Source organism: Colobus angolensis, unplaced genomic scaffold, assembly GCF_000951035.1.
Source record: "Colobus angolensis palliatus isolate OR3802 unplaced genomic scaffold, Cang.pa_1.0 Scaffold45, whole genome shotgun sequence".
Classification (NCBI taxonomy): Eukaryota; Metazoa; Chordata; class Mammalia; order Primates; family Cercopithecidae; genus Colobus; species Colobus angolensis.
This window is the reverse complement of record NW_012117932.1, coordinates 4,253,289-4,269,692: the sequence shown is the minus strand read 5'-3', so window position 1 is coordinate 4,269,692 and position 16,404 is coordinate 4,253,289. Positions and strand designations below refer to the sequence as shown.

Here is a 16,404-nt window from a genome sequence, read left to right as displayed (position 1 = left end):
ACCTACTTAAGCCTCAGCAATGGCGGGCGCCCCTCCCCCAGCCTCGCTGCTGCCTTGTGGTTAGATCACAGACTGCTGTGCTAGCAATGAGGGAGGCTCCGTGGGCGTGGGACCCTCCCGGCCAGGTGTGGGATATAATCTCCTGGTGTGCCTGTTTGCTACGACCCTTGATAAAGTGCAGTACTGGGGTGGGAGTTACCTGATTTTCCAGGTGTTGTGTGTCTCAGTTCCCCTGGCTAGGAAAAGGGATTCCCTTCCCCCTTGCACTTCCCAGGGTGAAATGATGCCTCACCCTACTTCAGCTCTCGCTGGTCAGGCTGCAGCAGCTGACCAGTACCAACTGTCCGGCACTCCCTAGTGAGATGAACCCAGTACCTCACTTGAAAATGCAGAAATCACTGGTCTTCTGTGTCGCTCGCACTGGGAGTTGGAGACCGGAGCTGTTCCTATTCGGCCATCTTGCTCTGCCCCCCAACATGACACATTTCCTTAAGTGTCATGTTGGTGCTCAAAAAATTTTGGATTCTGGAGCAGTTCACATTTTGTATTTTTGAATTTGAGATGCTCAACTTGTACTTAAATTTTGTTAAAGTCAAGTTCAAACTAGATGCTCAGCAAAACTATCTTTGGGATTTGGGGGGAAGAGAGAGATCGTATCAGACATACAAAATCTGGAAAAAATTCACCAAGAACAGACTGAAGTTATAAGAGAATGTTTGGAAAGATCTTCTCAGAAAGGAAAACAATACTGGATAGATTTACACAAAGGAATAAATATAAGCTGTAGTAAACATAGTAAATATGTGGGTAAACATAAACTGGTTCAGAGACTCAGATTTCGCATGCAAAACGTTCATAGCAGCATTACCAAAAGACAAAAGGTAGAAACAACTTGTGTCCATTCATCTACGAACTGAGAGACAAAATATAGTATGGTTGTACAGTGAATAATTACTCAACCATAAAAAGGAATGAAATTCTGATACATGCTACAACATGGATGATCCTCGAAAATTATGCTAAGTGAAGTAAGCCACAGATGACAAATACTGTTTAACGACAAATACTGTATACTTCCACTTAAATGAGGTACCTTGATTAGGTAAATTCATTGAAAACAGAAAGTACAATAATGGTTACCAGGGGCTACGAGTGGGAGCAATGGGGAGTTACTGTTTAATGAGTAAAGCTTCAATTTGGGGGTACAGGGTGAAAAAACTTTAGGAATACATAATAAAAATAGTTGTAAAAGACTATGACTGTAATTAATGCTATGGAATTATACACTTTAAAATGGTTATAACTGCAAATTTTATGTTATTTATATCTTACCACAATTTTTTAAAAGAGAACTGCTTTAAAAAGGGACAGAACAGTGTGCTGCTGGAATACAGAGCAGATGTGCATAGTTTAGCAAGAAAGGTCAGGAAGTTGAGAAGAAGCCTTTTTTACATTAAGGAGAGAGGCAAATGATTATTTAAAGCTAAATGACAATACTGTACTTTGACACTGATGTCAAAGTAAAATGTATAAAACCAGAAGTACAAAGACCAAGATAGCATAAATGGAAGTATACTGTTGTGATGTATTTATATGTGAAGTGGTTTAGAATTACTTAATACAGACTGTGATAAATTAAAGAGTTATACTATGAATCCTACAGTTTCCAGTAAAGTAACAGCTATAGTTAATAAGCCAAAAAGGAAATAAAATGGAATCTCTCTCGCTCTCGCGTCTCTCTCTCTCTCTCACACACACACACACACACACACAATGAATCTGCAATAAGGCAGGAAAAAAAAGAAAATGGGAACAAAAAATAGACAGGAAAAATAAAAAATAAATTAACAAAAATGGTAAACTTAAATCTAAACACATCAATAATCCAATTAAAAGCAACTGATCTAAACACTCCAATTAAAAGGCAGAGAGTGTTAAATATTAAGACACAAATATCCATTGCCTAAAAGAAACCCTCTTTAAATATAAAGAGACAATAGGTTAAGAGGTTGGAAAAAGATTTACCATTTTAACACTAATGAAAAGAAAGCTAGAGTGAATATATTAACACCAGACAAAGTCAATAAAAGACACCAGGAAATGAACAAAGAACAATTAAACAAATAAATGGGTAAATAAAACAGACTATCACTCTTTGTATTTTTACATTGAATTACATTATGGATGTAATAATATCCAGTATTATTTTCCTTTCTGGATAATGTAATAATAACCAGTATTGTTTTCCTTTCTGAAGATCTTTCTAAACATTCTTTTATAATTTGAGTCTGTTCTGCATATTTTTTTCAGATTTTGTATGTCTGATAGGATCTCTCTCTTCCCCCCAAAAACCCAAAGATAGTTTTGCTGAGCATCTAGTTTGAACTTGACTTTAACAAAATTTAAGTACAAGTTGAGCATCTCAAATTCAAAAACACAAAATCTGAAATGCTCATTATACATTCAATTACATTAAATGTAATAACACAAAGACGCTAAATGAAACTGTGTGGTTATAAAACATGACCCAACTATATGTGGTCTATAAGAAACCCATTTCATACATAATAATGAAGGTAGGTTAAAAGAAAATGAATGAAAAAATATATAGTATGAAAACACAGGCCGGGCGCGGTGGCTCAAGCCTGTAATCCCAGCACTTTGGGAGGCCGAGACGGGCGGATCACGAGGTCAGGAGATTGAGACCATCCTGGCTAACATGGTGAAACCCTGTCTCTACTAAAAAATACAAAAAACTAGCCGGGAGAAGTGGCGGTCGCCTGTAGTCCCAGCTACTCGGGAGGCTGAGGCAGGAGAATGGCGTAAACTGAGATCCGGCCACTGCACTCCAGCCCGGGTGACAGAGCGAGACTCTGTCTCCAAAAAAAAAAAAAAAAAAAAAACACAAATGAAAAGAAGCTGGGATGGCTATATTAACAGGTAAAGTACACTCCAAAGCAAAGAAAATAACCAGTGACAAAGAGCAACACTACTACATAATGAATAAAAAGGTCAACCAAAAAGGCACAGAAGGCATAACAATGCTTGGAGACTTCAATACCCCTTAGTTACTACCACATAGAAAATTCTGCAAGGATACAAAGATATGAATAGTATCATCAACCTATAGAATCTAACTGACATTTTCAGAACATTTCTCCCAACAAGAGCAAAATACACCTTCTTTTCAAAGACACATAGAAAATGCACCTACAGGCCGGGCGCGGTGGCTCAAGCCTGTAATCCCAGCACTTTGGGAGGCCGAGACAGGCGGATCACGAGGTCAGGAGATCGAGACCATCCTGGCTAACACAGTGAAACCCCGTCTCTACTAAAAAATACAAAAAAACTAGCCGGGCGAGGTGGCGGGCGCCTGTAGTCCCAGCTACTCGGGAGGCTGAATGGCGTGAACCCAGGAGGCGGAGCTTGCAGTGAGCTGAGATCTGGCCACTGCACTCCAGCCTGGGCGACGGAGTGAGACTCTGTCTCAAAAAAAAAAAAGAAAATTCACCTACAAAGATAACATCCTGGATCATAAAACCCAACAAATGTAAAACAGCTGAAATCACTTAAGAGTACATTATCTAGCTATCATAAGATTGAACTTGAAATCAATAGAAAGACAATAGGAAAATCTGTTGGAACACTGACAAATTCATGCACTTTTAAAACAATCCATGGGTTAAATACCAAGTTGCAAGGAAAAAAAGTAGACTGAACTGAATGAAAAAGAAAATACTGCGTAACAAAACTTGTGAGATGCTACAATTTGTTTCCCAGAATCATGATTAACCAAAGTCTATGAGCTAATGTTTATTAAGAAGAAAAAAGTAAATGAGTTCTAAGAATTCAGTTACTATGGCAATATTTCTAGGAAATAAGTTGAAAATACCTTCTGATATTTTCCTTAAAATATTTCTGGGAAAATATACAAAAGATCAGAGAAGGGAGAAACTCACTGATAAAACACAACATATATACATCAAGTCACACAAAACTAAAGAACTCTCTCCACTAGTTAGAAATGCACACAATCATAAATCCCTTTTTCAATCCAAATGACCCATGCAAACCAAATCTAGGCAACAACTCTATCACGGCAAGTAAGGCTGAGAATATTTATTTCAAGACAGTCTCAGACTTGTGTTAATGAGTCTAGAAAAATTCCTATATCCACTCAAGGACCATATAAATATCCCTTCATGAACATAAATAAAAGTAGAAAAATACAATTTCAAGGAACAGTTTTATACCACAGCAGTCCTCTGGAGAATTAGGAAATTAAGCTCCTTCAGGAATAAATTTACATCAAAGTCCAAAAAAATTTTAGAAAATATCTTAATTCATATTCTTCATACAATGAAAGAGGACACTTAATCTTTGGGAAATTTTGATGGGAACAAAACATAAGAGGTGTTTCAAGTAAGAAAAAGTATCAGGGGTCCGGGCACAGTGGCTCAACGCCCATAATCCCAGCACTTTGGGAGGCTGAGGTGGGTGGATCACCTGAGGTCAGGAGTTCAAGACCAGCCTGTCCAACATAGTGAAACCTCATCTCTACTAAAAATACGAAATTTGCCAGGCGTGGTGGTGCGCGCCGATAGTCTCAGCTACTTGGGTGGCTGAGGCAGGATTGCTTGAACCTGGGAGGCAGAGGTTGCAGTGAGCTGAAATCACACCACTGCACTCCAGCCTGGGGCTGACAGGTGGGACTCTGTCTCAAAAAAAAACAAAAAAAAAAAAAAGAAGAAGAAAGAGTGATCAGGGAAGATGATCAAATTAGTAAAAGGAACTATCTAAATGATTGCCAGGAAGCCAGGGTAGAGTAACTATGTATATATCTCACTATCTTGAATTAACAAAGGAGAAAAAAAAACACCAAAATTAAGAAAGCTCCATCTCTAACAAAACTGGCCACCAATCTCTAGCAGAGCCTCTGGAATAAATGTGCCAGACACATGGAAATGACCAAATTAAAGTAGGGTGCTTAAATGTTACAAATGTATTCCCTACATTTGAGTAAATACAAATATTAGAAAGTAAAAGCTCATCTTAATTTGCTGAAAACCAATGAAAACAAACTAGCTTTTTCTTTAGGAATATTAGGAAAAATCCTGTTGGGGGTCCATTTCTACAACTTAAAATAAATATGGCATGGGTCACATAGCATTTTTACTTATTTATATTTCAAAAAAACAGCTCTGAGTTGAGAGCCTTTTATTTGATGAGCAAGTTGAAAAGTGCAGAAAGAGTGGCACTGATCCAACACATACCTGAATCCAGGTATGTGGACCTAACTAATGTCATACCTCTCCCCTACAAAATAATTATACACATACTGTTATAATTATGTTCCAGATATCCAAGTTAACTTCTAAAGTAGAAATTCTTATAGTGCCCAAGTTATGAGAGAATTTTCTAGGTTTATGTAACGTTATATATCTTTTTGTATTGAGAGACAGAATCTCACTCAGTCGCCCAGGCTGGAGTGCAGTGGTGTGATCATGGATTACTGTAGCCTCGACCTCCTGGTCTCAAGTGATCCTCCCACTTCAGCCTCCTGAGAAGCTGGGGCTACAGAGGTGCAAGCCACAACACCTGGCTAATTTTTTTTTTTTGAGATGGGGTCTCACTCTGTCACCCAGGCTGGAGTACAGCGGCACGATCTCGGCTCACTGCATCCTCCACCTCCCAGGTTCAAGCGATTCTCCTGTCTCAGTCTCCCGAGTAGCTAGGATTACCAGCACACACCACCACACCCAGCTAATTTTTGTATTTTCACTACAGAGACAGGGTTTCGCTATGAAGGCCAGGCTGGTCTTGAACTCCTGACCCCAGGTGATCCGCCCACCTCGGCCTCCCAAAGTGCTGGCATTACACACGTGAACCACCGTGCCTGGACCACACCTGGCTAATTTTTAAAAATATTTTTTGTAGAGGTGGGTTCCCATTATGTTGCATAAGCTGGTCTCAAATTCCTGGGCTCAAGCAATCTTCCTGCCTCAGCTTCCCAAAGTGCTGGCATTACAGGTATGAGCCACTGAGTCCAGCTTATTGTCCTATATCTTAACAAGGGTTTGAGATACACAAGTGTATGTATTTGTCAAAAATCAGTAAACGAGTGAACATTTCCAGAATGGTGGCATAAGGACTTCCAAGAATCCACTCACTGATGAAAGCAATGAGAACGCCTGAAAAAAACATCAAAATCAATCAGCAGCAACTGCTTATCATAACAGCTGTCTGAAGCAATGAAAACAGTTGGAGAAAACAAGAATCTGACCAAAAATATACAAGGAAAAGTTGGGGTATGCGAGGTCTGCAGGGTGTTTTAAAAGCTTCAACATATTCACTAGAATCAGTAAGGTCACTCCCACGTGCAGGGCTAAACACATGTTCAAGAAAGAATTGAGAAGGTCCTAATAATGACTCACCTCTGGCTTACCTTGAGGTTCACTATAAGCAAAAAGTAAAAGTAAGGCAGAGTTGTCAACTCTGCAACATAACACTAAAAACATACCCCACTATGCACACAAAGCCCCTCAGCAAAAGCTGGGAGACTTAGTGGTTCAAGGCATTTAAGATAATGTTTGATCATTAGCTGACCACAAAGCTAACTAATCAGAAACTTCAAGGGTAACACAAGGATACAGATTTAACAGTATTCGTTCAGGGAAGCCACGGCATAAACAAACAACAGATGCAACAACAAGTCTTGGGGAATGGGGTGGTATCAGATTTCCAGAGTTGCTACATTGTATTATAATATGACCAGTTCTCAATAAAAAATTACAAGCCATGCAAAGAGATATTAAAGTATGGTTCACACACAGGAAAAAGAACAGTTGGTAGAAACTGTGGCAGAAGAAGTTCGGCTATTTTAAATATATTCAAAGAACAGAAACTATGTATAATGAACTAAAAGAAAGTATAACAAATGTATTTCACCAGAGAGTATCAGTTGGGTTAGAAATCATAAAAAAGAACTGAATAGAAATTCTAGATTTGGAAAAAACAATAACCAAAATAAAAAAAACCACTTAAGAGACTCATGAGCAGATTTGAGTTGGCAGAAGAATCCATAAACTTGAAGGTAGGATGATTGAAATTATTTAGTTTGAGGAACAAAAAGAAAAATGAAGAAAAAAGAACAGACCTGTACTACAGAACACCATTAAGTATATGGATAAGAGGAGTCATAGAAGAAAAGGAGAGAAAGAATACTTGGGAAAAAAAAATGGCAAAAAAACTCCCAAAATTTGATGAAAAACTTTATTCTATATATCTGAGAAGCTCAATGAACTCTAAGTAGGATGAATCCATATCCACACCTAGACACATCAGCATTAAACTGTCAAAAGCCAGAGACAAAAAGAGAACCTCAAAAGCAGGGAGAGAAGCAATCTGTTACACGGAAGGGATCCTAAAAAGATTTAACAGCTAATTTCTCATCAGAAACCATAAAGTCAGAAGGCAGTGAGCTAACATATTCAAAGTGTTGAAAGACAAAGACTGTCAACCAAGAGTTTTTTACCCAGCACAAACAGCCTTCAAAAATAATGGAAAGGCACCAGGTGTGGTGGCTCACGCCTGTAATCCCAGTACTTTGGGAGGCCGAGGCAGGCAGATGACAAGATCGAGTTCAAGAACAGCCTGGCCAATATGGTGAAACCTTGACTCTACTAAAAATACAAAAGTTAGTCGGGCATTGTGGTGTACGCCTGTAATCCCAGCTACTTGGGAGGCTGAGGCAAAAGAATCGCTTGAACCAGGGAGGCAGAGGTTGCAGCGAGCTGAGATTGCGCTACCACACTCCAGCCTGGACTAAAGAGCGAGACTCCGTCTCAAAAAAAAAAAAAAAAAAAGGAAAGATTAAGACATTCTCAGATAAAAAGTGAGGGAATTCGTCATTAGCAGATCTGCCTTAATGGAGCCCTAGACAAGAGAGTCCTTTGGGCTAAAATACCAGGATATTAGAAAGTATTATAACTGAAATACACATGAAGAAATAAACAGAAAATAAGGTAGCGGTAATTACATAATTAGAAAAGACAAGCCAGGGGCAGCGGCTCATGCCTGTAATCCCAGCACTTTGGGAGGCCGAGGCGGGCGGATCACCTGAGTTCAGGAGTTCAAGACCAAACTGGCCAACATAGTGAAACCTCGTCTCTACTAAAAACACAAAAATTAGCCGGGAATAGTGACATGTGCCTATAATCCCAGCATGTGCCTGTAAGCTCAGCCCAGGAGGCTGAGGCAGGAGAATCACTGGAACCCAGGAGGTGGAGGCTGCAGTGAGCCAGGATCGTGCCATTACACTCCAGCCTGGGCAACAGAGCAAAGGATCTCTCAAAAAAAGAAAGAACGAACAAATGAACAAACAAGACACGACAAAATGCATTATTTGTAACTCTTCTCCTATCTGATTCAAAAGATCAAGACATAAAATAGTAAGTATAAAACTTTAGTAACAGGGCTCTAATGTGTAACGATCACATTTATATGAAAATAACAGTACACACAAGTGGGAGGAGAACAAAGCTAAGCAGGAGTGGTTTTTGTATACTACAGATACGTCATTGGCATTAATCCAGACTGTATTGTTATAAATTAAGATGCTGGTTGTAATCCCTAGAAAAACAACTAAAAATGTAGATTAACAACTATTGGCCGGCTGCGGTGGCTCACTCCTGTAATCTCAGGACTTTGGGCGGCTAAGGCAGGTGGACCGCTTGTGCTCAGGAGTTGGAGACCAGTCTGGGCAATACAGTGAGATTCCACCTCTACAAAAAATTAGCCAGGTGGGGTGACAAGCACCTGTGGTCCCAGTGACTTGGACTCTGCTCACTGCAGAGGTTGCAGTGAGCCAAGATAGCACCACTACACTCCAGCCTGAACAAAAGAGAGAGATTTGTCTCAAACAAAAAACCAAAAAACAAAAAAACAAACAAAAAATCTATTAAAAGAATATTAGTGGTTGCGAGGAGATAGTAAGTGACTACCAGTTAATACAGGGTTTCTTTTGGAACTGTAAAAGGAATTAGTGGCGATGGTTGCACAATTTTGTTAACTCAAAACTACTGAACAGTATGCTTTAATACTGTCAATTTTACGATATGTAAATTTTATCTCCATATTAAGATAAATTTAAGACAGATATAAGCAATTAACTGCATAATATGTGAATTTTACATCAAAATTAAAAATTGTGAACCCTAGAAAATAATATGGACACTTTCAAAACTAGGAAAAAGTATACCGATATTTATAACTTGTTTTGAACTGTATTAAAAAACCAGATAAACTAATGGTGGGACAGATATATAAGGAGTCAAGCAACTATCAATGGTAAAACCTAGGTGGGAGTATATGGGTATTTCCTGTAGAATTTCAACTTTTCTGTATGTTTTTAAATGTTCATAATAAAATACTAAAGAAAAAAAAACAGCACTGAGGAAACACTCAGATCCAGGTTGTGGACCACTCTACAAGAAAACTAGCCTAAACACTACAGAAAAATTAAAATATTACGAAAAACACAAAAGCTAGGGAAACTATCATAGAATGAAGGAGACCAGACATGACAACAGAAAAAAACTTATGAAAATCTTATGTTAAATATTTTTGCACTAATGATAAATTTCTTAGATGTAATAATGATTTTGTAGTTATGTATGAGAATCCGCTTGTTCTCAAAATACACATGCTACAGTATTCGGGAGTGAAATGTCACAAACTGACAGCAGTGTACTTTCAAATGATTCAGAAAAGCAAAGTATGTGTGTGCAAGTCTGTAGACAGATCATAAATGTGACAAATGATAAATCTAGGTGAAGGATATATGGGTGCTAGTTCTTTCATCTTGTCTACTGGCTTGAAATGTTTCTTTTTTTTTTTTTTTCTTTTTTTTTGAGACAGAGTCTTGCTCTGTCACCCAGGCTGGAGTGCAGTGGCCGGATCTCAGCTCACTGCAAGCTCCGCCTCCCGGGTTTACGCCATTCTCCTGGCTCAGCCTCCCAAGTAGCTGGGACTACAGGCGCCCGCCACCTCGCCCGGCTAGTTTTTTGTATTTTTTAGTAGAGACGGGGTTTCACCGTGTTAGCCAGGATGGTCTCGATCTCCTGACCTCGTGATCCGCCCGTCTCGGCCTCCCAAAGTGCTGGGATTACAGGCTTGAGCCACCGCGCCCGGCCCGAAATGTTTCAAAATAAAAAGGGTGGGAGGAGGGAGTAGTACCCAGGTAAATGAGTTACGAATATTTCCAAACTGAAATTCTCACATCTCCCTCTACTCTCCCTGCTATCTACTATGCTACAGTCACAACAGCCTCCTTTCTGTCCTTCAAACAAAACATGACTGTCACAATTTCAGTCTTTGCTTTGCTGGTGCTTCTTCTACCTGAAACACACTTCTTACAGATCTTTATTTGGCTGCTTTCTTCTGATCATTCAAGCCTCAACTCAAATATAATCTCAAAGAGGCCCTCTTCTCCAACCACCTTATCTAGAGGAGATATACATCAGCTCTATTATCCTACTTTTTTTTCTAGCAATCCATTCCTTCAACATTACTCTTACATTTTATTCATAGTAATAATAACTGAAATGCTTCTACATGTACTTTTTTGTGTTTACTTCTGTTTCTCTCTCCAATACCACATGAGCTACAGGTCAAGACTGTTAGTTGTTTAGTACTTTTAGCCTGTTCTTGCCTTTCTTCTACAGCCTGTCTTCTATGACATCCATCCTTATATCCAGAAAAAAACAAATGGAAGGAGTAAAGCAACTGAGCAGAAGCTAGAGGCTGAAGGGGTGTATCTGATGTTGATAGAAATTACAGTGGGTCAAGGAACTGATACTGGACTTAAAAGACAGTATAAGTACCTAACAGCTGTAACAACTGATTGTTTACTGACACCAAATCCATAAAGCTAAGACTAAAACCAGCAGCAAAAAGATTTTTGCCAGAAATTACAATTTCCCTAATATTTGGTTAAATTTAAAAGTTTGTGTCGTTCTAAGAACTACAGAAAAATCAGAGTCAATGTCCCATGAATTCAGTTAAGATTTTCATTTCTTTCTACTCTTCTAGTTGATATAACTGATGTTTTTCTGACCATTTTGCCTAATCTACCATCTGTTCTACCTTCCCTTCTACCTAATACTTCTGTCATATGCTAAATCCTATCATCACACTATTAAAGACAGTGGTCTTTGCCTTCTCTCTGGCTCTTTATAAATCCTTTAAATGCCATATATTTAAGAAAATGGTGAAAGAGAATGGCTGTGGAGAAGTCTAGGCCAGGTGCAGTGGCTCACGCCTGTAATCCTAGCACTGTGGGAGGCTGAGGAGGGTGGATCACCTGAGGTCAGGAGTTCCAGACCAGACTGGTTAACATGGTGAAACTCCGTCTCTACTAAAAATACAAAAAATAGCCAGGCATGGTGGTGGGTTCCTGTAGTCCCAGCTCCTTGGGAGGCTGAGGGAGAAGAATCATCTGAACCTGGGAGGCAGACGTTGCAGTGAGCCAAGATTGCACCACTGCACTTTAGCCTGGACAACAGAGCAAGACTTTGTCTCAAAAAAGAAAAAAAAAAGTCTGAGGTCAGGAATGAGAATAACTAAAATGACAGCTTCTATAGTTTGTATTTATTGCTTGTTTATCATATGCCAGGCTCTGTCCTAAGGATTTTACATGTACTAACTCACTTAGTTGTCACAAAACCTCATGGGATAATATCCCCATTTTATGGCTACGTAAGCTGAGGCACAGAGAAGTAAAGGAAGTTGACCAATGTCACACAATTAGTAAGTGGCAAGGCTAGAATCCAAACCGGGTCAAATGACACAAGAGTCTTTGTTTTTCATACTATGTTGTCTCTTACAATGGAACTGTTAAGTCTTTACTAATTTGATTAAAATTCTGAGGGTGCTGAAATTTTAGAAGCAAGAAGACCAATGCGCTAACTATATTAACACATTGAGATTGATCCTTAAATGTGGGTGACTTTTCTTGACAAGGAAAAGAACAAAGCAGTTTATGAATACACGCCAACTATTTAATAAGAATGCCAAGAGACTCTTCCCAAGTATGTTGTTAGAAGTACAGCAACATAGCTAAAAATATCAAAAGACTTGCGGGTCAAAGCTCTTCTTAGTAGAGTTCCACTAATATCCCAAGGATCTAAATCTTTTTTACACCTGATGGCTTTTAGCATATTTTGTTTTCCCTGTGACATCCTCATTCAGGATATTTTCTACAAGCACATTCTGATATATAACTCCACTAGATTCCACTCCTGAATGTTTTGCAAAAAGAGCTCTGAAAGTAGAGCGACAGTGAGCTCCACAGAACCACATGCAGTTTTAGGTATTTTGCAAATGGTATGAAGTGATTTCTAAAACCCATTTTAAAACCATTCTACTGCTTTAGAGGCTATACAGAGTTAGGAAAGGGGAAAAGTTCTAAGGTACCCAACATATCAACTCCCACAAACCTCAGGAAATGCAAAATGAGCTGTTTAATGGAATGGCACAATATTATATAGTTCTAACTATTTCTAAGTATCAATCATAAAAATTCTATAATATAAAACCTAAATAAATATGCGGATAACAGTAAAACCTCCAATGTATCATATGCATCCAAAGGTATACCAGTTTTTTATCCTTATTAAAATACATAGCTACCCACACACACAAAAAAAGGTTTTCTAACCTTTCAAAGTCACCTTGTCTTGTGAATTTTGACAACCTATACACGGCCCAGTTGTTAAGCTGTTTAGAGGTCATTCCTCTTCCATTATCTATCACTGCAACAGCAGGTTTTCCTTGTGTTTCATCAAAAAGCTATGAAACAAAATAAGTTCAAAATGACAGGAAAAGTCAAATCAATATTTAAAACATGAGAAGTTAAATATGAAAAAATTGATTCAATGGGCTCACTTATACATTACTGATGGAAGTGCAAATTAATACAATTTTCTGAAAGGCACTTCAGCAGCAGTATGTATCAAAAGCCTCAGAATTCTTCACGTCCTTTAGCCTAGAAATTCCATTTCTCAGAATTCAACTTAAGGAAATATTCAGAGACATGTACAAAGGTGTGCAAGAACGTTCATCATTCCGGCATTCCTTCCAGTGGCAAAAATACAGAAAAAAAATCTAGATGTTCAACAATAGAACACAAACTACACAATTTACATTACAGCCAATAAGCCACTGCAACAACAGATTGCATTGCAGAACATTCATGATACAGCACATGTTAACAATGTACTGTTAAGGGAAAGTAGAAGATTACAAAAAAGCAAAGGTACATACACATTTATGTATATATACATGCATAGGAAAAAACATGAAAAAATTTTAACAATGGATGAATAGATATCTGACAATTATGTATACTTTTAGTTTCACCTTTATTTTCTACTTTTCTCCAATAAACTTTTATTACTCTTACAAAAAGAAAGTTAAATTGCTTTACAGTATTATTTCCTTACCAATTTGATCTGTATTCTTCTAACCCCAATGTTACGAGAAGTAGCAGACAATGAATTGTCAATTAATTCCGCAAGAGCAAATGCTGCAAGAGATTAAGAAAACATTGCTTAACTTTTCCCTCCCACACACTTTATATAAAAGTTCAAAGAAGAAGAAACTATCAAGTACCTTAAAGCCAAAGAGCTAGAATTAAAGTATTATCCTGATCCTAATGATATAATAAATAACAAAGGCATCATCACCAATCACCACCAGCCTCAAAAAAGCAGTCATCAATCAGTACTTGTATGGGACTATACAGCATGAGTCAGCCAGCCATGATTCCTGGCTTCAAGGAGTTTATAATCTAAAGACAGACATACAGACATTAAGAGACAAACAGAAGACCATAACCATAAAATCAAATAGTCTGCAGTATGTAATTACATCATGCACAAGTCCAAAGTAAGCACATTTGGAAATACGGGGCAAATATGAAGTAATAAGTGACTCTCTTTTTTTTTTTAATTTCCTATACTGCTCATGTGCAAAATAAGTGTCTCTTGAAAGCTAATTTACATATAGAATTCTTATGACTAACACATTTTTCAAGTGGCAGAATGCACTTGCTCAATTGACACAGAACTGCTATTGATTCACTACCACACCACCAATCTGACATTCAATTTATCACTGGCTCAACATTAACTAATATTCTCCTTTCTTCAAGGTCACTATTCACACTATTTCCTGCTTTTATCCCCTTAGTAAAAAGAAAGGGAACATATCAAATTTACGTATCTTAATTCTGCAGAAACTTAACCCAACAAAAGCTGTAATTAATCCAAAGTAGCACTTCAGACTGGATGTGGTGGCTCACGCCTGTAATCTCAACACTCTGGGAGGCCAAGGCAGGCTGATCACCCGAGGTCAGGAGTTTGAGACCAGCCTGGCCAACACAGCAAAACCCCTTCTCTACTAAAAATGCAAAAAACTAGCTGGGCGTGGTGGCTGGTGCCTGTAATCCCAGCTACTCAGGAGGCTGAGGCAGGAGAATCGCTTGAACCTGGGAGGTAGAGGTTGCAGTGAGCCGAGACTGCACCACTGCACTCCAGCCTGGGCAACAGAGCGAGACTCTATCTAAAAAAAAAAACAAAAAACAAAAAAACAAAGTAGCAATCCAGCAAGCACTTCTAAACACGCTAAGGATAGCTATGCTTATAAACTAATTGCAAAGAAGTTACCACAAATCAGATTATGTACAAGGGTCTGGCTAAGGAAATAACTCCAGAAAATGAAGGGACACGGTAGGAAATGGCAGGAAAAGAAACTTAAAGAGAAATTTGGAAGAACTGAGTAGAATTTAGAATCTGATTAGATGAAAAAGAAGAGGGGAAAAAGAAATTCAAGATGCATTTAAGTCTCTGCCTCTAGAAGACTAGACAAATGGTAACATTTCCCATAAAGAGAAAATTTAGAAGGGAGGAAAGAAAAATTCAGTTTAGATCTGATGCCCTACCACCACATTAAGCTCAATGAGCAGAGGTGTTCCAAAGAAAGCTGAAGCAGATATTGTGCTTAATTGAGACTGAAGACAGCCAGAGATAAAAGTTTTGCTTCATTACACAGGTACAACAGTTAAGGCTTGGATCAGTTTACTAAAAGTATAAAAATAAAAGATCAAGGCCAGGCGCGGTGGCTCACACTTGTAATCCCAGCACTTTGGGAGGCCGAGGCAGGTGGATCACAAGGTCAGAAGACCAAGACCATCCTGGCTAACATGGTGAAACCCCGTCTCTACTAAAAAAATACAAAAAAATTAGCCAGGCATGGTGGCGGGCGCCTGCAGTCCCAGCTACTCGGGAGGCTAAGGCAGGAGAATGGCATGAACCCGGGAGGTGGGGTTTGCAGTGACCCGACATAGCACCACTGCACTCCAGCCTGGGTGACAGAGCGAGACTCTGTCTCAAAAAAAAAAAAAGATCAACATGACTTGAAGAAATGTCCACCAGAGTCAAAAAGAACCAGAAGTAGGGAAATGGAAGTAGGGAAAGACCCAGGAATGTACTGTAAAGTCACAGAAATCAAGGCAAGATTTTAAACACTGGGGTTTTCTGCTTATCCATATAATGATGGTATGAATGAAAACTGAAATGGTTTTCAACTGATAGGGTTTCAACTGATACAGTTTTCATATCATTTCATGATGGTATGATGAAAACTGATCAATCTGAAACATAAACTACATTAAGAGTTTAATAAATACTTCTGTTGACACTATAATTACACATTTAGCAATTTATCCCCAGGAAAATAATTAAAGATTCATGGGCCAGGTGCGGTGGTTCAGGCCTGTAATCCCAGCACTTCGGGAGGTCAAGGCAGGAGGATCACCTTAGGTTGGGGGTTCGAGACCAGCCTGACCAACATAGAGAAACTCCTCTACTAAAAATACAAAATTAGCCAGGCGTGGTGGTGCATGCCTGTAATCCCAGGAACTCATGAGGCTGACGCAGGAGAATTGCTTGAACCCAGGAGGCAGAGGTTGTGGTGAGCCGAGATCAAGACATTGCACTCCAGCCTGGGCAACGAGCGAAACGCCATCTCAAAAAAAAAAAAAAGAATTAAGAAAAAGAAAAAGAAAAGAAAAGGAATGTAGAATCTGGTCCACTCCAAACCTGCTGAAGCAGAAGGTGCATTTTACCAAGATTCCAGGGAATTTGTGTGCCCATTACAGTTCAGTCCAGGGTACAGGGATGACACTTGAGTATTGGAGGATGAGCTCTTTTTGGGGGTTGGCTTTGTGCTGACCAGGAAGGTCCCTTTAGAAGGGGCATGGTCAGTGCATGGGGCTCATTTCAGTCTGAGGCCTCTCACCCAATGCCAGAGGAACAGATTCTCCCACCCTCTATTTGGGCTCTG

The 16,404-nt window shown here is 39.0% G+C and overlaps 1 protein-coding gene across 1 annotated transcript in view; it reads right to left on the bottom strand.

Moving 5' to 3' along the window:
• The window catches only part of SMCHD1 (structural maintenance of chromosomes flexible hinge domain containing 1), a 156,572-nt gene that overhangs the window by 125,687 nt on the left and 14,481 nt on the right, over positions 1 to 16,404 (bottom strand). Inside the window, exons 4-5 of the mRNA XM_011957791.1 lie at positions 13,503 to 13,585; positions 12,719 to 12,849 (exon numbers count right to left, since the gene is read on the bottom strand). Coding sequence (XP_011813181.1) covers positions 12,719 to 12,849; positions 13,503 to 13,585 — 214 coding nt within the window. The remainder of the gene's footprint in view (positions 1 to 12,718; positions 12,850 to 13,502; positions 13,586 to 16,404) is intronic.